The sequence below is a fragment of the Pristiophorus japonicus genome, chromosome 9 (assembly GCF_044704955.1).
Source record: "Pristiophorus japonicus isolate sPriJap1 chromosome 9, sPriJap1.hap1, whole genome shotgun sequence".
NCBI lineage: Eukaryota > Metazoa > Chordata > Chondrichthyes > Pristiophoridae > Pristiophorus > Pristiophorus japonicus.
Genome location: NC_091985.1, coordinates 135,827,950 through 135,852,163, shown reverse-complemented (window position 1 = coordinate 135,852,163; position 24,214 = coordinate 135,827,950). Strand labels below are relative to the sequence as shown.

Below are 24,214 nucleotides of genomic sequence, written 5' to 3'. Positions count from 1 at the left end.
GCCAATGAAATCCTTTTGATGTGTTGCAACTTTTGTGATGTAGGAAATATGGCAGCTAATTTGCGCACAGCAAGCTCCCACAAATAGCAATATGATGATGACCAGATCATCTGTTTTTTTTTAGTGATATTGGTTGAGGGATAAATATTGGCCAGGACACCGGGGTAACTGGTAGCAAATGGAAGAAGTGGTCCATAATTATTGATTTATCTGTTTTTAAGCTGGGGTATAAAATAAAGTAATAGTAGCAGTCCAAGACAGGAAACAACAAAATAATAATATGGTCAAGTAGACTGTGAAAGATCAGCAGCAGTTAAAAAAATCATTTAGCAAGATGATTGAGAAAAGATTAGTCTAGGAGCATCGGAACAGGAGTAGGCCATTCAGCCCCTTGAGCCAGTTTTGATATTCCGTTGGATTATGGTTGATCTATACCTGAACTCCATTTGATCGATATCCTTTGATGGCCTTACCTAACAAAAACCTATCAAATCTCAGTCTTGAAAATGTCAATTGCCCAAGCATCCATAGCCTTTTATGGGAGAGAGTTCCAGGTTTCCAATACTCTTTGTGTGAAAAGTTGCTTTTTGATTTCACTCCTGAATGGTCTGGCTCTAATTTTAAGGTTGTGCCCTCTTGTTCTGGATTCTCCCTCCAAAGGAAATTGTTTCTCTGTATCTACACTATCAAATCCTTTTGTCATTTTAAACATCTTGATTGAATCACCCCTCAACCTTCGATAATCTAGGGAGTACAGGCCAAGTTTATGCAACATGTCCTTATAATTTACCTCTTTAAGTCCCGGTATCGTTCTGGTGAATTTGTGTTGTCTTCCCTCCAAGGGGTTTATCTGGAACCCCGCCAAGATTCAAAACTTGCCTGTTTCGAAGGAAAAGATCATGAAAATTGTAGAAGTGATTTGTAAAAGTGTTATGCCGCACAACCTGATTGGATTAACATTATTGCGACTTTATTCTCTGTTAACTCCGCTGGAAGTGCACAAATTTGGATTTGGGTGAAGACAAGATTGAGCTTGGCTTTGATATCCCATCTCCTACTTGCTATCAACAGTGATTGAATTGGCTGCTGAAACTTGCTGTTTATTCTCACAGATTTAGGATGGCCAGTCAGATGAGGTATTCGGGGATGCCTAGTAACCATGGAAATGTACCTCCCTGCAAGAATTCAACAGTCTCAGGAAAGGGAGGGAGCAGAAAAAAATTAGTCGGAAATAAAGTGGGAGAAGAAAATTAATAAAAATGCAACAAAACTAAAAGCAAAGTTATTTTATATTTCCGATTTATTTGCAGTTGTATACCCCAGCCATTTATTCGATGAATTCACTGGATGTAAAGTTGGTCTTCAGCGAAATCGCCAAACGGGCGACAGCAAACCGGCTGTTTCATACTGTGCTTGAACTTCTTTGCCATTGCCCACGATGCAAAATGCCTGCCAATTTGCTGTCGCCCGCTTTGCTGATGGCCAATTTCATTCCCACTCTCTGTTGAGGAAAATGGAAAGAGCTGAGAATAACTAGACGATGCTGTCAATGGCATGGTATATTTTCTAGTCCGATTGAAGTACTGATGGTCTTTGCATTGGGTCAAATTATTGGAATTTTCCAGGGTGGTACCTGATTGCTAGTTTATGGAGTGCTGTATCAGCCTTGAAGGCTATAACTAATATTTAAAGGGATATGACCACTTGATGGTAAGTGGGTACATATGAGGGTGCGGGAGAAGAAGAATTGTTACAGACTTTAAAAAGGTCAAAAAATATAAATATTGATTAGAGGGAACTAATTTAAAAAAAATTAGAGGGAACATTGCTGTCAACCTGCTCCTTATTTACTATGGACTCATTCCAAGCCCTCACAGAGTCTTATCATGTGGGTCCAAAATAGGCAGGGTACATATTCAAACTGCAACTTACAATGATAGGCATTGGCAATCTGGCTCTGTGTCTGTTGCTCTCCCTGGTCTGCCTTCGCTCATCTTGCACTACTTCAGCCATGAAACTCTGTATTTGTTGGGCTTCCAAATCAGCCTCCATCATTAACTTTATCTTGATTTGTCGACCACCACAGGACTCTTCATTGAGATGCCTTGTGAATGTTTTGGATTGTAAGAGCTCTTTTTTCATCTCCCAATTTTTTTTCCTGTTCTTCCTGTTCTACTGAAATTTTGGAAAATCCTTCAATTGCAGTAGGCTTTCCAGTGAATTAACGGCTATTTCGCTATTTTAGGTTCCGCCTAAACGATACCTGACCTTAACGGAAAGAAGAAAATTCTCCCAATTTCTTACAAAGAATTCATAAAAATGTCAACAAAAAAAAATAACAGAAGCCAGTGCCAAAAACAAACGAGAATTTGTATTTAAAAGGTTAAAAAGTCTCAAACCCTTCAATAGCGTCATCGGTCATGGAGCTTCCCTTAGAATCACTCCAGATGGGTGATGGGAGCTCCAAACCGAAATTGCATCCTAAGCGGATGGAGAATCTAGTTGGGATCCATTTAAATGCATTATAATATAACGACAACGTAATGCAATATATACTAACAAAGCTATGGCTTTTTTCTGATGAGAGCACATTAGGCCTGCTGGACAGATGTGCTCAGGGCTCAAGTGGTGCAGAGCTGGCTTCATAGATCTGATCCAGATTTTCAGTTCCTCCCAGTGCATGTTCCACTCCCGGGCCAGCAGCCTTACTAAACAGAAAATATGCCCTGCGATATGTTTACTATGTTCAAGCTTGGGGCCCCAGTATTTATTGTTTATACCATGACTGTAAATAATCTTAAAAGCTAAATTTAGTTTCATATCTTTGCCAGTCCAGCTGAAGGCGAAACTCCAGGCAGTGCAAACTCTCCATCAGCATGTCTCCCTTGAGGCCCCTACCTCCACTGGTGGTAAAGCCACGTGGTCAAATTCGCGCTTGTTTCCGGGATTATATCAACGCAATCCGGGCGGAATCGACCGAACCAGAGCAAAAGATCAAGGAATTTTAAACGTAAGTGACCCACACCTAAAATCACTTATGTTTGTGTTTTCCGGGATCTTTAAACTGATTTAAGATTTAGTGTAGGCCCCGCCCACAAAAATGGCCTCACACCCAGGAGGACATTGCGAGATTGCGCCGATTGCGTTGGTTCAGGAAGGGTTTCCACATTGTGCTCATTTTCTTCGATGCACAGACACTAGTAGGCACCATTTAGAAGATTTTTCATATAAAAAAATATTTCATTTACTAAGAAACTGACTAGTGTACGCCAATGAAACTATTTATTGGTTCAGTATCGTTTTTTAAAAATAATTTTCAGTGAATTTAAATCAGCTTACTCACAGGTGGCAGAATTATAAAAAATGCTTATTTTGTGGTGATAAACCCATTTTCAGCTGTATTAATAAAACTGCAGGTCACCACTCTTAAATACATCAAGGAATATTTTTTAATGGTATGGGGAAAAAATGATTACGTTTTATTATATTGCCCAATTGCGCAAGTTCATGGGCGATTTTGCAACAACATCAACAGCAACTTGTATTTATATAGCTCCTTTAACATAGTGAAATGTCCCAATGCATTTAATAGGGGCGTTATAAATCAAAATTTGACACTGAGCAACATAAGGAGATATTAGGGCAGATGAAGAAGTAGGTTTTAAGGGGCACCTTAAAGAAGGAAAGAGAGGTAGAGAGACGGAGAGGTTTAGGGAGGGAATTCAGAGCTTAGGGCTTTGGCAGCTGAATGCACGGCCACGAATGGTGAAGCGATTAAAATCGGGGATACTAAAGAGGCCAGAATTAGAGGAGTGCAGATATCTCGGAGGGTTATGGAGCTGGAAGAGATTACAGAGGTGCTAATTCATGGAGGGATTTGAAAACAAGGATGAGAACTTTAAAATCGAGGCATTGCTTAACTGGGAGCCAATGTAGGTCAAAGTCAGCGAGCACAGGGGTGATGGATGAGTGGAACTTGGTGCGAGCTAGGATACATTTGTAATTATGCAAATGATTACTATTGAATCTGCTTTCTCCATCCTTTCCAGATCACAATTTGTTGCATAAAAAATGTTTCCTCATGTCTCCTCCGTTTCTTTTACTCATCACCTTAAATCTGTGTCCTTTGGTTATCGACCCTTCTGCTAATGGAAAAAGTTTATCTTTGTTTACTCTATCAAAACCGTTCATGATTTTGAACGCCTCTATCAAATCTCCTCTTAACCTTCTCTGCTCTAAGGAGAACAACGCCAGCTTCTCCAGTCTATCCACATAACTGAAGTCCCTCATCCCTGGTATCATTCTAGTATATCTCTTCTGCACCCACTCTAAGGCCTTGGCACCCTTCCCAATCTGTGACGCCCAGAATTGAACACAATACTCCTGCTGAGGCCTAACCAATGCTTCATAACACTTTAGCAATGCAGATAAAAGCTGCAGATGTTGGAAATCTGAAAGAAAATCAGCAAATGCTGGGAATGTAAGTCACTCAGCATCAGGAAAGAAAAATAGGTTAGCTCGTTTGGGCATGACCCTATATCAGAATATGAACGGTAGCCTATTTTTAACCCTACTGTTGGATGGGAAATTAAAGCCTCGTACTTCTTTCAAGTAATGACCTTAACTCTAGTATACTCTTAGATTAGATTTTCTTCTTCTGTGTAAATAATCGCATGGGTAATGCACAGACGAGAAAATAGGATCCCATGTCCATAATGGAGTCCTCCTGAATTTCTGCCAATTAATTCCTCTGTGTTCTCTGCCCAGTGGGTATTATTTATGCCCAAGCACGAAGGAGTAACATCTGCCTCTTATTAGTGTGAAATCTCTTCTTTCTAGACATAGTTGAATGTTCTTATCCTAGATCCCCCAATTGTGATCCTGTTGTTACACCAGAATGGAGTGTGATGGCGATGTTCCTCTAGTGACTCTGTCCATGAGAGTTATTTGATGGAGAGTAGCCCTTTAAAACCCAAATTACATTGTCATTGTTGATGGGGCAAATCATGTTTTTTATTATTAAGGATTAGAGGTAGTTATTGCTTCTCCAAAGGGGAAGTCTGGTGATGATTTTGTACCTGAGCTTTAAGGAAAGCAACCTTTTGACTTAATTTACTCAAAGGACGTTAAACATTTGGAATATTCTGTCATGCAAGGTAGCAGAGACAAGGAAACTCATGAGGGTTCAAAATGCAGTTTGATGCTAGGCTAAGTGAGCTGGGGAACTGGATGGATGGGTCGCGATGGGCCAAGTGGCCTATTCTCGTCCTTGACTTTTTTTGTTATGTTCTCGTGTTCTTAAATTATCTTGATGGGCCAGTTATGTAGAGCTCCTGATTGGTTTATTTGTTGATGAGGAGATGTATTTATGTTCTGTGATTGGTCACTTTAAGTGTCATAAAACAGGCGACTTGAAACCACAGACTGAAGACCAGTCATGCACAAGTGAGTTGAACTTGGTTGGCTGACTATTTGCAAGCAGTTTGATTGGCAAAGACTTACTTCACGTGGTGCAGTATTTATCCCACACGTGAGAAGGATATGCTCAATTCACTTCATGGCTCTTGAGTTATTACATGCATGAGAAATTCTGTCTTCAGTATCTAAACAAAACGTACTCTCTTTACAGCCACTTATCATCTGACTGTACCCCTCTGCATGTCGATGCCCATAGCATTCCACAGTTGGCATATATACTTTACAGTTCATAAAAATACCCAATCCTATTTTTAGTAGATTTTTTGGGTGTTTTTTTTCTCTTCTTCAAACGAAGAAGCCTAAACTTTGCTCTGAAATTTATGGTGCAGTCGGTTGCACGCAGGCCTAAATATTTCCGATCCGTGACTGGAGGATGTGTTTGATGAAAGTGAGCAGAATCCATGGAGCAAATGTTTATCAGCTTCCATAAACAGAGCCAACCTGGTCAGCATAATTCTGCTATTGTAGGCTCCTTTCAGTTCTCTAACCCAAAATGTTTGCTGTACACTGTTCCTGCCAGCAGCTTTTTTTTTGGGCAAATAATTTGCGACCTAAAATTGTTCGGCCCTCCTTTTATACCTAATACAAAACCACTCATCAGCAAGATTAAATGGTAGACTAATTACCAGTGTGTAGGGAGCAGCAAACTATTTCTGCCACAAAGTTAAAAGGGCCTACAGTATACCAGCAGCTCTAATAGGGCAGCTAATATCAGGGTGGCAACTGCAATGGACCACATGAAGTCAATGGGAATCAGCAGTGGACAGTAAAAGTGCAGCAAATTTGCTGAACTGTCTGGACATGGCTTGTTAAAAAAATGTAACATGCACATCACTTTACTGAAATAGCTTGTTTGTCACAGCAGAGGGTGGGAGAGTGTCCAGACAGCCAATCTTGAACCGAGGCTAGAGAATTGGATTTGTCAGCATCTCAGGATTTAAAAAAAAACAAAGAATGTATTAATATATTACATGACAAGTTCACTCCCTTTAATCGATCAAAACAGACAACTGACTTGCATGGAAGGAAACGTGAAGCTTGAGGGGAGAAAAAGCAGTTACAAAGACAAAAACAACATGCATTTATATAAAATGTCCCAAGGAACGTTGCCAAACAAAATTTGACACCGAGCCATATAAGGAGATATTAGCACAAGTGACCAAAAGTTTGTTCAAAGAGCTAGGTTTTAAGGAGCGTCCTAAAGGAAGAGAGAGAGGTAGAGAGGCAGAGAGGTTTAGAGAGGGAATTCCAGAGCTTAGGGCCTTGGCAGCTGAAGGCACACTTGCCAATGGTGGAACGATTAAAATTAGGGATGGGCAAGAGGCCAGAATTGGAGGAGTGTAGAGATCTGGGAGGGTTGTGGAGTTGCAGGAGATTACAGAGATGGGGAGGGACGAGGTACAGCAATCGATCGAGTCTTGTTTACTCACTCTTGTTGGATATGCAGACTTGGAATAGACCTTCCCAAAATTCATTCATTCATCTCTGGAGACTGGATCTACTTTTACACACCTACTGCTGACTGACAGTGCCAAAAGTAATGTTCAATAATTGGTCACAGATGTAGATTATAGTCGGCCTTTTTCACCTCTTCCTCTGATGGTGGAGAATTCTACTAGTGCTGGCCAATATCCAATATCTTGCTTGCCACCTATTCTTCATATGTCACCAGCTATTTTATCACAGGGCGGCATTCCAGCTGAGACCTCTCCTGACTTCACCTGCTATTTCAGGAGGTCTCTGAATAATAATCAGAAGTAGAAAACCTGTCTGCTTTTTCCCCCTCTACCTTGTTCAAGGGTGCTGAGGACAAATTAACTGCTCCACGAATGCCCTGGCTGAGATCAGCTAACGTGGGGTCATGTATTTATGTAGTACCTTCGATGTAGTAAGAATTCTAAAGTGCTTCAGAGAGCAGAAGCAGGCTTCGGAACAGTAATAGAAGAGATTTGGAAGGTAACCAAAAGTATGACCAAAAAATAGGTTTTGGCGAGGCTTTCAGAGATGAGGAAAGAGGAGCAAGGTGGAAGAGTTTAGGGAGAGAGCTCCAATTTATAGAGCTAAGCTGGCTGAAGGGTCTGGCACTGAGGGTAATTTAGCAGGAGAGCGTGTTGTACAGAAGGTCGCAGTTGGAAGCAGTGATACACAGAAGGTCAGAGTTGGAAGAGACGATACGCAGGAGGTCGCAGTTAGAAGAGATGATACACAGGAGGTCACAGTTGGAAGAGGTGATACACAGGAGGTCACAGTTGGAAGAGGTGATACACAGGAGGTCACAGTTGGAAGAGATAATACACAGGAGGTCACAGTTGGAAGAGATGATACACCAGCGGATTTGAAAGCAGCTAATGTAATGCCTCTGTTTAAAAAAGGGGGCAGACAAAAGGCAGGTAACTATAGACCGATGAGTTTAACATATGTAGTGGGGAAAATGTTTGAAACTATCATTAAGGAAGAAATAGCGGGACATCTAGATAGGAATAGTGCAATCAAGCAGACGCAGCATGGATTCATGAAGGGGAAATCATGTTTAACTAATTTACTGGAATTCTTTGAGGATATAACGAGCATGGTGGATAGAGGTGTACCGATGGATGTGGTGTATTTAGATTTCCAAAAGGCATTCGATAAGGTGCCACACAAAAGGTTACTGCAGAAGATAGAGGTATGCGGAGTCAGAGGAAATATATTAGCATGGATAGAGAATTGGCTGGCGAACAGAAAGCAGAGAGTCGGGATAAATGGGTCCTTTTCGGGTTGGAAATCGGTGGTTAGTGGTGTGCCACAGGGATCGGTGCTGGAACCACAACTGTTTACAATATACATAGATGACCTGGAAGAGGGGACAGAGTGTAGTGTAACAACATTTGCAGATGACACAAAGATTAGTGGGAAAGCGGGTTGTGTAGAGGACACAGAGAGGCTGCAAAGAGATTTAGATAGGTTAAGCGAATGGGCTAAGGTTTGGCAGATGGAATACAATGTCGGAAAATGTGAGGTCATCCATCTTGGGGAAAAATACAGTAAAAGGGAATATTATTTGAATGGGGAGAAATTACAACATGCTGAGGTGCAGAGGGACCTGGGGGTCCTTGTGCATGAATCCCAAAAAGTTAGTTTGTAGGTGCAGCAGGTAATCAGGAAGGCGAATTGGAATGTTGGCCTTCATTGCAAGAGGGATGGAGTACAAAAGCAGGGAGGTCCTGCTGCAACTGTATAGGGTATTGGTGAGCCCGCACCTGGAGTACTGCGTGCAGTTTTGGTCACGTACTTAAGGAAGGATATAGTGGCTTTGGAGGGGGTACAGAGACGATTCACTAGGCTGATTCCGGAGATGAGGGGGTTACCTTATGATGATAGATCGAGTAGACTGGGTCTTTACTCGTTGGAGTTCAGAAGGATGAGGAGTGATCTTATAGAAACATTTAAAATAATGAAAGGGATAGACAAGATAGAGGCAGAGAGGTTGTTTCCACTGGTAGGGGAGACTAGAACTAGGGGGCACAGCTTCAAAATACGGGGGAGCCAATTTAAAACTGAGTTGAGAAGGAATTTCTTCTCCCAGAGGGTTGTGAATCTGTGGAATTCTCTGTCCAAGGAAGCAGTTGAGGCTAGCTCATTGAATGTATTCAAGTCACAGATAGATAGATTTTTAACCAATAAGGGAATTAAGGGTTACGGGGAACGGGTGGGTAAGTGGAGCTGAGTCCACGGCCAGATCAGCCATGATCTTGTTGAATGGCGGAGCAGGCTCGAGGGGCTAGATGGCCTACTCCTGTTCCTAATTCTTATGTTCTTATTATGTAGGTTACAGTTGGAAGAGACGATACACAGGAGGGCAGAGTTGAAAGAGGCGATACACAGGTCACAGTTGGATGAGACAATACACACAAGGTCACAGTTGGAAGAGGTGATACACAGGAGGTCACAGTTGGATGAGACGATACACAGGAGGTCAGAGTTGAAAGAGGCGATACACAGGTCACAGTTGGATGAGACAATACACAGAAGGTCACAGTTGGAAGAGGTGATACACAGGAGGTCACAGTTGGAAGAGGTGATACACAGGAGGCTACAGTTAGAAGAGGTGATACACAGGAGGTCACAGTTGGAAGCGACGATACACAGGAGGTCACAGTTGGATGAGACAATACACAGAAGGTCACAGTTGGAAGAGGTGATACACAGGAGGCTACAGTTGGAAGAGGTGATACACAGGAGGTCACAGTTGGAAGAGGTGATACACAGGAGGCTACAGTTGGAAGAGGTGATACACAGGAGGTCACAGTTGGAAGAGGTGATACACAGGAGGCTACAGTTGGAAGAGGTGATACACAGGAGGTCACAGTTGGAAGCGACGATACACAGAAGGTCACAGTTGGAAGAGGTGATACACAGGAGGCTACAGTTGGAAGCAGTGATACACAGGAGGTCACAGTTGGAAGAGGTGATGCACAGGAGGTCAGAGTTGGAAGAGATGATACACAGGAGGTCAGAGTTGGAAGAGGTGATGCACAGGAGGTCAGAGTTGGAAGAGATGATACACAGGAGATTACAGTTGGAAGAGGTGATGCACAGGAGGTCAGAGTTGGAAGAGATGATACACAGGAGGTCACAGTTGGAAGAGGTGATGCACAGGAGGTCGCAGTTGGAAGAGGTGATACACAGGAGGTCAGAGTTGGAAGAGGTGATGCACAGGAGGTCAGAGTTGGAAGAGATGATACACAGGAGGTCACAGTTGGAAGAGGTGATGCACAGGAGGTCACAGTAGGAAGAGATGATACACAGGAGGTCGCAGTTGGAAGAGGTGATGCACAGGAGGTCAGAGTTGGAAGAGATGATGCACAGGAGGTCGCAGTTGGAAGAGGTGATGCACAGGAGGTCGCAGTTGGATGAGACGATACACAGGAGGTCAAAGTTGAAAGAGGCGATACACAGGTCACAGTTGGATGAGACGATACGCAGGAGGTCAGAGTTGAAAGAGGCAATACACAGAAGGCAATAGTCAGGCGTGGGCTAATTCCTAAAGCTGGAGAAAGTCCAGTGATTGGATGAGGTGTGGCTGTGAAGGGTTCTGTAAATGACAATGAGGATTTTGAATGGAATGCACTTCAGAACAGGCTGCCTGTGGAGGTTGGCAAGAACGGGGATTTTGGGCACACAGAGCTTAATATGGAATAGGATGAGAGTGGCAGAGTTTTAGATGAATTAGAGCTATGTAAAATAGAACTTGTAAGATTTTGATGAATGTGTTGCAGAAATCAACCCTGGAGGTAATGAAAGCGGAAGTGTCTCAGCAGCAATAGGGTAACTTGGGTGATACTAAACAGCTGGGAGTAAGTGTTTTAGTGATGGGCAGGATATGGGCTTGGAAGCTAAGTACCGACTGAAAGTCAAATTTGAGACCTATTCTGGACTGTATGGGTTCTATTTTCCTCTTTGCCAATTTTTGGCACCCAGGAGCATGTACGGCCAATTTTTTTGTGCCCGATTGTGCCGAAAAAAATCTATTATTTTCACCACAGTAGAATTTAATTTTGGTGCTGCGGTACCCGAAGTTAATTCTGGGGGTGGAGCTTCAAGAGTGCGCCGGAAAAAAAACCTTTTCCACGTGACTGGTGTGTCCACACATCCACAGTGAACTTCCTAGTCTGGATCAGCAGCTTGTGAGAGCACATTGGGATCAGAGCTGGATCTGGACATGAAAATTTTAGCTGCAAATGATGGATCCAAGGGAAGGGGAAGTGGAAGGGCCAAGAGATTTGAAGCAGAAGAAATTGAACCCCTGGAAGACATCATTGAAAGGAGATGGGATGTGCTTGATAACAAAGGAAGAATGGGACAAAAGAAACTGAAACCCTCTCTACTAGCAAAACTTTGGGAACAAGTTGCAGAAGAGTTCAATACAGTGGCCATGACCCCGAGAAGCGGCGTGCAGGTCAAAAAAAAGTGGTAGGACCTTGGCCAAGCAGTTACTGTAAGTCTTTATGCACTGCAATTACATTTGTAAATATGACTAATGTGTGTGTGTGTGTGTGTGGCCACTACAACGGAAGGACCCTCTCTTAACAAGTTCTATTTTCATCTTTGCAGAAGAAGGTGTCACTGATGAACCGAGAAAGGTCAAAAACTGGAGGAGGTGCGCCAAGTAAGCTGCAACTAACAGTTGTGGAACAGAGGATCGCTGATATGATTCAATCTCGCAAGAGAAGATCAACCACCAATGTGGACGCTGTGCCCAGGTTACCGACAGAGGGTACGCCCTGCTGCGTACTCATGTCACCCTGCCCCCCTGCCCCCTCCCCTGCTGCCAACCAAACATCTGCTCTGTAATGTTTTGCAGATGTTGCGCATTAGGAAGAGACAGAAGCCGAAGCAGAAGATCAGGAAGCCGTCAGTCCAGATATTCTTCATCAACTTCAGGACGAGGATGAGCTGGAGAATGAAGGGCAGTAGAAAGACCCCAATGATGACATGGTTACATTGCAACTGGAGCTGGTGAACCCCCCGAGGATGCCAAGCCCTTTTCTGAGCGATACAACTGACACGACATTTCATGGGGTACAGTCTGAGGCTGCGGGTCCCAGTGGGTTGCAGCAAGTCACACCTGGGAGACGGCCAAGGAGGGTGGGAAGGAGAGCTCAACCTGAAATGCAGGATGCAGGGGACATAGCACCGATCATGGGAATGAGTAGGGAGAGCATTGAGCTATCCAGATAGCTCCTGGACACCATGGGTGGGGTGAGGGTTGAATTAGCGGGACTGTCAGGAGAAGTAGCAACACTGTCTGTAAGAATGGGAGCAATGTCGGGACAGATGAGGGAGGGGATGTCGGAGATGAGGGAGGGAATGTCAGAGGCAGCTGATGCAGTGTTGGTACAGTTTAGGGAGGGAATGTCGGAGATAGCTGCTGCAATAAGTGGACACACCCAGGTTGTCATTGCCCAACAGCAATTGCCAGCATCAACTGCTGACATTCACATTCCAATCCCCAGACCAACCTCAGGTAGTGTGCCACGGGTTGATCCACAGGCTGAAGAAGAGTCCGACGATGAACCCAGGCCTTCCACAATGCTGTCTGCTAGGTCTGTCCCTGTCCAACCCCACCAAGAACAAAATGCGCCTTTGCGCAGAAAGCAGAAAAAACCTTGGGTGAGGAAGCAGAAGTCTGAGACAACGGGCACGGGTGGTGGTAGAGGCGGCAAGAGGGGCAAGAGGGGCGCACAGTGCTACGGTCTTTGAATAAGGGGGAGGAGAGATGGCTGCAACTAGAGTTTGTTTGTTTGTTTGTTGCTGCTATTTGTTGTTTTCTTCATTGAAAAGTTTAAAGTATTAAAGTTAAGTAAAACTGTACAAATGTTTAATAAACATAATTATTTTAACATTTAAGCAGAATCCTGCACATTATTTTTTGAATTAAAGTAACATAAACCAGCACAACATTATGTACATATGATATATATTATTTTTTCACACTAACAGGTGCAAAGAGTCAACACTGTCGGGCCGTTTAGCCTTCAGGCAGCAAAGCGATCACAGATTAGCTGCTGACGTAAGTCTCTAGCTATGGCTATAGGTGCACGAGGCCGCCTCCTCCACTGTCGTCCTGCAGGGTGAGGTGGTGACATGGGTTCGTCATCGTCCTTCTCCTTCTCCTCACCTTCCTGCTGCTGCTCCTCCTCCTCCTCGACCTCGTTGTCAGTCTCCTCGTCCTCCTCTTCTTCCCCCCCCCCACCCCCGCCACCTTCTCCCCTCAGGAGGATCTTCAATGTCCAGGGCCTGGCCTCTCATGATGGCCTAGTTGTGCAGCATGCAGCACACGGCAGTGAACTGACTGGCATGGTGAAGAGCGTATTACAGATAGCCTCCAGAGTTGGAAACGCTGCTTCAGTATGTCAATTGTCCACTCTATGATGCTCCATGTCATTATGTGTGACATGTTGTACCGACGCTCTGGCCCAGTGTGGGGATTGCGTGGGGGGGTGGGGGGGTCATAAGACAGGTGGCGAGCCCATACTCTTTATCCCCAATCAACCAGCTGTGCCCTTCTGGCAGCTCCTGAAACATGGTAGATATAACACTCTCATGTAGGATGAACGCATCATGGATGCTACCTGAGTATTTGGCATCCACTGCCATGATTCGATGCAGATCGTCTCAGATGAGCTGCACATTTAGGGAATGGAACCCTTTCCTGGTCTGATAAACTTTGGAGTTGTTCAAAGGTGCTCTCAAGGTGATGTGGGTACAGTCGATCACACCCTGTACCTTTGGGAAGCCGGCAATTCTGGAGAACTCCACAGCCCTGTCTTGCACTGCATGTGTGGTCATCGGGAAATTGATGAACTGGTCCCTTTTGGCATACAGTGCAGCAGTCACCTATCGAATGCAGCAATGTGCGGCGTGCTGAGAGATGCAGCACATGTCCCCAGTTGCTGCTTAAAATGAGCCAGAAGCATAGAAGGCAAGTGCTGCAGTGAGCTTCACTTCCACAGGTAGGGCAGTCCTCCTGCCACTTCTTGGCTGTATGTCTGAGCTGACTAGCTGGCAGATCTTGGCGATGACCTCTTTCTAAATTGCAGCTGCGAACGCAGTCTGCCTCACTCAGGTGTAGGTATGAGCGCCTGTGCCTGTAGATTCGATCAGGGTATGGCCTCCTCTCCATTAATGCCTGAGCGATCTGGTTTGTGTGACGACGGCGTAGTGGTATTATCCATCGCCTCCATATGCCATGCATGTAAACCAACCTTACTACACGAGGCATAGTAAGATTTGCACCCATAATTCTGATTCTTTATTTTGTTGTTCTTGTTATTGAGACTTACTGAAGTGCAGCACACACACACCTTTGCTGGGTGACGCCCTAGCAGAACGGACCATACCCAGGTCTGCGCGCATGCGCAACACTAAGCTCTGTCTCTATGGAGACGCAATGCACAGAAATTTCTCGCACTTTAATTATAGCTTGTGCCCGAAATGCTTATGTTTGCTGTGTTGTGCCATCTCCGATGCACAGTTAGGAGTGCATGCTAGCAGGATCGTTCAATTGGTCGGACAGAAACACAGGAGCTTGGCGCTTGGATTCCAGCTGCCACGCCTCCCTCCCTCCCCCCCCCTTGCCGGGCTTCTTTCCTAGCTGAGCCTGGGGGAGGGAGGATGGAATCCAAGCGGCAAGCTCCTGTGCTTGTGTCCGGCCGAGGGAGCGATCCTTCGGCTGACCGCACTCCTCCGAACGTGCCCCGTGCCTGAAGCCCCGTCAGCAGAGATTCAGTGGTGTGGTGGGGTGGAATCGCAAGTTGTTCATTCTCAAAAACATTCTTTGGGAAAAATGAACTTTCCGAGTTATTTTCCGAGTTCCCTCTGCAAAAATCATCATGAATCTGTGTTTTAAATCATCTTCATCCCTCGCTCCAAAAACTCAGAAATATACTCAGTGCCGAGTTCCTTAAGTTAGCGTAGGGTTTTTCTGATTGGTATTTAAGGCCACTCTGCACCGCCCTGAAAAAAATTGTGAAAATCGGTTCAAGGGCCAAAAATAGTGCGGAAATCAGTTTTTTAACCAGACCTGCACCAAGAAATCTTGCATACAAAAAAAACAACGCTGACAGCCACCGCTGGCATACAAACTTTCAGCAAAATTGCAAAATCATGATTGCTCCAAAAAATCAGCGGACGCCAAAAAAACGGCAACGGCAACGGTGGCAAAAATAGAGCCTTATATCTCAGTACAACATCAAATCATTGGAAGAGTTCATATTTTCAAAAATGAAGAGATACATTTTTAATCCCGCGGTAATAAATCAGAGATTAAAAATGTATTTGTTAGTTTTTAAAAATATAAGCTTGTCTAAGGACATAGTTTAGTACTGAGAAAGTGGATGGGAAATCAGGGTTCTGCTGCCCATTAATTTCTGACCTGCGCTCCCCGTAAGCATTGCTCCTCAGCAGGAGTGATGTTTTTCATGGAAGTGCACAAGAAGGTAGTTTACATCCATGATAAATTGTCTCCACAATTTCCATCACGGGACGATCCCTATTTTGATCCTTAGGGCTCAATCCCTATTTTATGAATTTAGATCATGTGTAACATATTTATAAACTGTGGAGCTGGATAGCATGCCAGACATCCCAAGGAAACTGATATTGAATCAGGCAGGGACTCATCAAAATTAATGTGAGCAAAATAATATTAATGAAGGAAATAATGATACTAAAGAGTGACAAATCCCCAGGACCAGATGGTTTCCATCCCCTGAGTTTTAAAGGAAGTAAGTGGGAACATTGTAGATGCCCTAACTTTAATCTTCCAAAGTTCTCTTGATTCAGGAACCATTCCTTTAGTTTAGAAAATTGTGCATGTCACTCCACTATTTAAAAAAGGTGAGAGAGGGAGACCAGGGAATTCTAAACTAATTGGCCTAACACCTTTTGTCGGGAAAATACCAGAGCCTATAATTAAGCAGAGAGTGAGTGAACACCTTGAAAATTTTCAGCTGTTCAGAGAGAGCCAGCAGGGATTTGTAAAAGGTAACTAATGCCTGATGAACCTGATGGAATTTTTTGAAGACATAACTAAAATAGTGGACAAGGGAATGTCTATGGATGCTATTTATATGGACTTCCAGAAGACATTAGATAAAGTTCCTCATAAGAGACTGTGAGCTAAAGTTGAAGCTCATGCAATTGAGGCAAATTATTGACGTGGTTAGGAAATTATCTGAGCGGCAGGAAACAGACAGTAGGGATAATGAGCAGGCACTCTAATTGGCAGTGTGTAACTCGAGGTGTCCCATGGGGATCTGAAATGGGGCCTCAACTATTCACCATATTTAATAATGATAGAGAAGATGGGATGTTCAGCCATGAACTCATTGAATGGCGGTGCAGGCTCGAAGGGCCGAATGGCCTGCTCCTTCACCTATTTTCTATGTTTCTATGTTTCTATGATAGAGAACCATTATATCCAAGTTTGCTGATAACACAAAGCTAGGTGGCATTGTAAGTAATATAGATGGAAGCAAACATTTATAAAGATATAATAATAGATTAAGTGAATGGGCAAAACTGTGACAAATGGATTTCAATGTAGGCAAGTATGAGGCCAAACACTTTGGACCTAAAATGGATGGCTCAGAGTACTTGCTGAATGGTGAAAAGCTAGAAACAGTGGAGACCTAGGGGTCCAGGTACATAGATCATTAAAATGTCATGGACAGGTACAGAAAATAATCAAAAACATTAATGGAACGCTGGCCTTTATATCCAGGGACTAGAGTACGAGTGAGGAGAAATGCCTCACAAAAAATGCAGGACAGTATGAAAGTTCCAAATTTTGCTGTCAATCAGCTTCGTGTTATAATTACTTGAGATTAATCATCTGCTAGGCCTCCCTATCTGCGTAACTTATTTGGCCACATGAATGAGATATATTAGAATAATTTTGTCCACATACCAATAGCCTACAATGTGAAACTGCTTTCAGGAGAGGAGTGGAGGCAAGAAGAAACATCTGGAGAAAAGAAACAATAAAATGCATGGTATTCAACTGGTGAACACTGTATGTATCGCACATCTGCTGAGAACATAAGGTCCCCATTACTTGTAGGATCTATTCCATATTCAACAGCTGAACCTCAAGAAACATCCATATAAAAAGACAGAATTAAATGATTTGATCAATAAGGCTATAAATAACAGAAGCCTATTTGCATAAGGTTGATATGAGGTGTAAAGCCTAAAGGTTACTTTCTAACAAAAAAACAAAAAGTAGAACAGATGTCATGAGCCAAGTGGTCTCCTCCTATGCTGTAAATTTCTATGATAGCATACGTTCAGACATATAACAGATACATAAGGATACAAATTAAGCAGTGTTATTGTATGAATACTTGGCATGCTTCTACCAAATTCCTTTCCCCCTTATTTTAATGTTGGCCTCATCCCATCTATTATATATTAAATAAGGTACATATGCACACATTTCATTGAAAACCCATTAAGTGTCTGTTACTCCTATAGGTGGTGCTGTGATCGATATTTTCAATGTTAAAGGGATCAGACTGTGTGACACACAATAGCTGTGGAGTATAACATCCTGTGATTATGCAATCTGGCCACTCGGTTCCTACAAGTCACTCAAAATGGTTTCCAAAATATTTTCCAAACACCATTTTTTCTCAGAATGCAACTGAAGTTTGTAAGTTATTATTAAAAAATATATTACTTCACAATAGCAAGTTTAAAGTTATGCATTGAATTATCTTTTGTATTTTAACACCTTTAATACAGATTTTACTTGAAGGCTTCAGTGTCCCCTAGAAGCAGCCTGGGTTTGGATTTGATATTTTTTCCGAGTGCTGTGATTACCTGAATTGAATTTGGATTATGCAGTCTGAGCACGTGCAGTCCCCCGAACTTTCCAGGGTGCACCAGCACTGTTCAATCAGTTCTACTGAAGATACTTTTACTTAGCTGGTACAATCTGTCCAGCAATTTTTCTTCAAATCATTTGAAAAAAACAAGAAGACAAATTTCAACAGTTTTGCAGAGATAACATTTATATTAAGTTCTTAAAAAAAATAGAGGCTGTGTGTATGGGAAAGAGACAAAGAGGAAGTGAGAGAGACAGACTGATGTCAGAGAGAGCTTAACTTTATTCAATGTTCAATTACATCCATCAACGGCTTTTCTTCCCTCTCCTGCACCATAATTTTCAGCTTTTCCAATGTTCTTCACTCATCTCCTTACCCTTCCTTATTTACATACTGCCACTCAGCAATATTATCTACATGCACAAGGTTAACTTTAGCATGTACACTGATGATACCCTCTACCTCTCCAACACTTCCCACAGTCCCTTAGCTGCCTCCATGCTCTCAGACCTTCCTACAGCTTAACGTCAAGAAGACCAAAACCATCGCCTTTAGCCTCTGCCAAAAACTCCACATCTCTGTCGCTGACCCCATTCCCCTCCCCAACCACTTTCACAGGCTAAACCACGCCATTTTCAGTCTTGGTGTCCTTTTCAAACTTGAGCTGAACTTTATACTCCATGTTCTATCCAAGAGCACTTACTTCTGGAACATTGGTTTCATCCACCACCTTTCATTGAAACCCTTATAAATTGCTTTGTCATCTGTACTTTCAACTACTCATACGTTTCCTTTACTGCCCTTTCACCCTCCCGCAATAACAACTTGCCCAAAATTCTGTTGCATATATTTTGCCCCACACTAAATCACACGGTGCACATCGCCCTGTCCTTGCTGACTATACTGGCTCTCCATCCTCCAACTCACTAAATTCAAAATCATTGTCTTCATCTATAAATAATTCCATGGCCTTCCCCTGCCCTTTCTCTGCAATCCTTTCCAGCCCTATATACCACTACCCCCCAAAAGCTCTCTTCCTCTGACTCCAGCATTCTGTGGACCCCCACCTCAACTTTGCTCTACCATTGGTGGCAGAACCTTCGGCTTCCCCTCAGTACTACTCTTCCTTAACCTCCCTGCTACTCCCTCCACCTTTTAGAAACCACCTCAAGCTTTCAGTCACTCCTAATCCCGCACTTCCTAGCTTGGTGTCCATTTCCTTATGCTACCTGTGAAGCATTCCTTTACGTTAAGGGTGCTTTATAAATCCGAGTGGGAGTTTCTAATAAATGCTTTAATGGGAAGATGGTAAGGTTGATATGCTGGAAGGATAAGATTAAATGGCTGAAGGGCCTTCTTCATCCAAACAGTCCCTCAGTCAATGAGGAATGCCTGGATCCAACTGGTGCAGTGGATTATCTACAGGCAGTGAATTATCAATTTGTTTCATATTATAGTCTTTCAGAAGGTTCAGAAAGCAGTTAGCAGTAACACAAGGAAGCATTACGTAAGTTAAAATGAATCTGGAGAGGGGAATAGTGGAAAATAGCAAAATAATGGGAAAGTGTTTATTGCTTACGTTATGTGTCAGAGGTCAATAAGAGAACAAATCGTTTGTTCATCCAAAGAGGAAGAAGACAGCCAAAAAAATAGACAGTTGGGGGATTACTTGAGATAAGCAATGACAAGAGCACGGAAGAAGAAATGAATGGGTACTATGGGGCTGATTTTAACCCTGAGTGGGTGTTGGGCGGGTGGGGGTAGGGCAGGGTGAGTACAAAGAACTATATCAACTCCGTGCCTCATTTGTATGTTGCTGAAACGGGTGGAAAGCTGTAGCTGGCTGGCGGGTGAGAGAGGAGGTTCAGGCTGCTAAAGTGTGCCGGCTGGTACTAATGGATGGCATGCTGACAAGCAAGTACGTCACTGGGAGGGGATTTCAGGAGGGTCTCACTGGAGGTAATGGTGAGGCGGAGCGGGTGTTGTGATTTACCTTGTGGAGGATCGGAGGAGCACTCCTCCTATTATTAAAGTTGTGGGTGATATTAAATGATATGTCTGTGTTAAGACCTTAGAGGAAGGAAATGGATTCCAAATGGATTTGGATAGATTGGGGAAGAGGACTAAAGATTGTCAAATGTCTTTCCCTGTATACATAAGTATGCAGTTATGCACATATGTGCACAGAATTCAAATCTAGACTGTAGCATAAGTAGGTGTATGTTAAAGACGGGACTGGACAGATTAGATGCAGGAAGAATGTTCCCAATGTTGGGGAAGTCCAGAACCAGGGGACACAGTCTAAGGATAAGGGGTAAGCCATTTAGGACCGAGATGAGGAGAAACTTCTTCACCCAGAGAGTGGTGAACCTGTGGAATTCTCTACCACAGAAAGTTGTTGAGGCCAATTCACCAAATATATTCAAAAAGGAGTTAGATGAGGTCCTTACTACTCGGGGGATCAAGGGGTATGGCGAGAAAGCAGGAATGGGGTACTGAAGTTGAATGTTCAGCCATGAACTCATTGAATGGCGGTGCAGGCTAGAAGGGCCGAATGGCCTACTCCTGCACCTATTTTCTATGTTTCTATGTTTCTATGTTTCTATGTAAATGGACAGAGACTTTGGCACAATTATTGACCACTTCCTAAAGGTAATCACAATGTTAGCAAAGCAAATAGGATCATGGTCTATTCACTACAAAACTAGCAACATGATAATCGGATTATATAAGGCTTAAGTGGCATATGAAATTAAATGGAGAAGTTTGGTTCTTTCACTTCAAGAAGAGCAACACCACGAAAGACAATGACGAGGATCTTCAGCCTAAGTACACTGAAGATAGATTTTGTGTCATGGGTTTGGATTCATTGGTGAGGCATAGACTTGTAGGCGATCTGATTCAGATATTGCAAATTAGTAAGGACATTGCTAACATATAAATAGATAGGTTGTGCAAAGTGATGGGGCTCACTAGAACTAAGGATGCCCATTTAAATTAAGAAAATAGGGAGTAAGGTTTGGAGGGTGATCAACCTGTGGTACAAGACTCCTACGGTGGTAGTGAGGCCTCACTCATTGAAATCCTTCAGGAAGGTGTTAGATACATTTTTGAAAAGTGAAGTGGTCACACAGGAGGAAAGTAAGAAGAATACTCTGGCTAATAACTAATGGGTTTGGGATCTGTTCGGGTTTGCCAGATCACCTTTGAGGGATTGGAGAGGAATTCTTGATGGAGGATTTCTGAATTGGCCATGGTCTCTTTGTTTTATCAGGAGGTAGAAAGAATAGTTACATGAAGGTAAGTCAAACACAAAAAATAGGGCAAGCGTGTATCGGCTTGATGGCATTTTCTCATTCTAAGTACACAACAAAATCTTGTGATCTGTGATAAAAATCTGTGTACCGTCACAGCTCACGGCAGGATTCGTAAAACTTAGCATCTAGAAAGGAGTGAAATATAAGTGCCCTGTACCTTTTTTAAGTTTCCATGGAAGTCTAGTGAGGACAATTCAATCTGATCGCTCTGATGATATAGTAGGGCTGCATGAATCCTATTTGCCTGATGTTCCATTAGGAACCTATGGATCGTGTCCTGTGGAGATGTATAACTCAAGCCTCTCTGGGAGTGGAGATGTGTGGATCTGATCTCACTGGTATTTCAGACCTTCCTGCTGGTGTAGTAGAAATTTTAGTATCAGAAATCATTTGTGACGCAGTGAAGATGTATGCATCTGAACTCCATAATGACCAAACAGGATGTGTGCACTTGACTTTCCAGGCGGATTAACAGGAAGTGTGTAGTTGGCATTCCTGGTAGTTTAGTGAGACTATCTCCCAGCAATTTGGTTTCAGGCCAGCTGCTGTTTCAGGTTAGGAGTGATGTCCAAGTTGGAATAAAACTAATTTCCCACTCTCATGGGTTACATTATTGGAACACTTCATAAAGCACAAACCAAACATCATTATACAATAAGGACCTGATTTACCTTGATCCTGAATCAACCTTGAAGTGATGTTTAGGCTGGGCTACTGAACCTCTGAGCATAGTGCATCACTTGTTGCATCATTTGTGTCGCAGTGGGTTTGTTTTTTAGTTGTTTGTATTATTACATATAACAGGAAGAATCTGTTTCAGCTCATGAATGTGCTAAATTGGAAATGGTTATGTATAGAATAACGAGTGTCCTCAGAGTGAATTATAGGGCTGTAACATGATTGAGGAGCTTCTGAAATCATCGGGGCTCTGAGATGGTTGAACGCCACAGTGCCACTGTAGGTCAGCACACTGTCAAACATTTCCATCCACTGCCATGTGAAATAGTGTGCTTAAATTCAATTCTGTAAGATCACGTTAAGCGGGCTGGTGAGATCAAACGCCCTGCCTTCCTTCCCAATCCTCGGTGACTTCATTCAGTCATTGTGGACTTTGTAGCAGCAAATTAAGCACCTTACGCTTTTTTTTGACCATTTTTCTTCCCCCGCCCTCCTTCCACATTGGAATATAGATCCATGGCCACAGCCATCCTGCTGGTAACTCGCCCAAATAGCCATTGTCCATGTCTGAGCCTAGACACTATTGGTGAGCTAGCTGACCATTGCGGGGGAGGGGGGAGCATTGTTGATGACCTGAATGACCTAAGATCCAGACACTCTCATGTTCTAACTGAGGTCATTGTGTAGAAATCAGGAGTGGGAACTCTGGTTGATTTTACCATTGATAACTGAGAGACACTGTATCCAGTGTGGTACTCCAACTGCTGCCCTGGCAGAGATCCACCAGCTCAGCACAGACCAGAGAATGAACTTGCTGCTTTAATTTTTAAACTGATTCGAGGCAATTAAGAAAAATGTATACACAAATGCCAGATCCACTTTCTGGCAATGTCTAACTCTGACCCCTGCATTCTTGACCTCACTCTCTCCCTATCCTCTCAATTTCTTGTCACCTTGAGCCCGCTATCACTGAGCTTCCAAACTTTTCTTTTTTACATAATGTGAGACAGTTTGTTCGAAATAAAATCACCCAGTTGATTTGCTCTCTGAGCTTCTGATTTCCAACCGTTAAATCTTGAAAGTTCCACCGCTCCTTTTTAGCATATTAGAAAGCAAGAAATCGCATTTATATAGTGCCTTTCATGACCTCTGGACGTCCCAAAGCTCTTCACAGCCAGTGTACTCACTGTAGGAAATATGGCAGCACATTTGCGCACAGCAAGTTCCATCACAAAAGCAATGTGATAATGACCAGATAATCTGTTTTAGTGATGTTGGTTGATGAATAAATTTTGGCCAGGACATCGAGGAGAAATCCCCTGCTCTTCCTTGAAATAGAGCCATGGGATCTTTTACATCCAGCTGAGAGGTCAGATGGGGTCTCAGTTTAATGTCTCATCCAAAATACTGCACTTCCGATAGCGCAGCACTCTCTCACTACTGCATTGGAGTGGCAGCCTGGATTATATTATATTGTGGAGGATGCATTATTTCAAGATTGAGCAAGTTTTCATCTTCATGCACTGCATACCATTGAATCTGCCCCAAGGACTTGCCCCTGATCCCAGTATAGGGACGGATTGGCCATATGAGAAATTGGGAGATTTCTCGGGTGCCCCTATGACTGTTCTGTATAATGGCGCCCACCTTTTTCTGAGAATCCCGTGCTCTTTTGGGAGAGCCCCTGCCCCAATAGATTCTCCTGGATTCAGGGTAATTTAGGTGGATGTTGTGTATGTAAATAACCAGACTAACTGAAACATGAGTAGTGTAACTTAACTGTGTCCTTTGTAGAAACAACCAAAATGGTGTCCCAAAACCAGCATGAACCAGAATGTTTACAGCAGTGTGTGAATAGCTCCTGCAGGGTCCTAATGCCTGTCTAGTGAGAGTTTTTGTGACAAACAAATAGAGTATGAACACAACAGTGGACTCCTGGGGGTGGGGAGTGGGGAGGGGGTGATTCCCACCTCCATTGAGAAGCCCACCTCTAGTGGGAAGGAGGGGGAGGGCAAGGGGTGTGAATGGCTGTCCAGGCCATAAGCCCTTACCGGAGTATAAAAGGGTCAGACCAAAGCAGCTGTTGGAAGGAGGGGGACGCGGAGTGGAAATTATTTTTTTGGACAACTTTGAAATTTATTGAGCTGCAGCGTTAAATCAATCATCCTGATGTCAATTCAACTCCCTGCAGAGCATTTAAAATGTAAATCCCCACCCCCAGGACCCCACCCCTTCATATGTCATAGCAACGCTGTATGCCCGGAATGCATCAACTTTCCAGGTGCCCCTGTGTTGCTAGGGCGCAAATGGCAGGAAATGTGTCGGATGATGTATTCCTCCCCCTTTGAATATTTGAGTCGCTGTTTTCAA

The 24,214-nt window shown here is 43.3% G+C and overlaps 1 protein-coding gene across 1 annotated transcript; it reads left to right on the top strand.

The window, feature by feature from the left end:
- Positions 1-4,421: 4,421 nt before the first annotated feature.
- On the top strand, positions 4,422-10,249 carry LOC139273924 (cilia- and flagella-associated protein 53-like). Its single transcript, XM_070890996.1, has 2 exons — positions 4,422-4,480; positions 9,286-10,249. Exons 1-2 carry the CDS (start codon positions 4,422-4,424, stop codon positions 10,247-10,249), a joined length of 1,023 nt encoding a protein of 340 aa, XP_070747097.1.
- Positions 10,250-24,214: the final 13,965 nt, after the last annotated feature.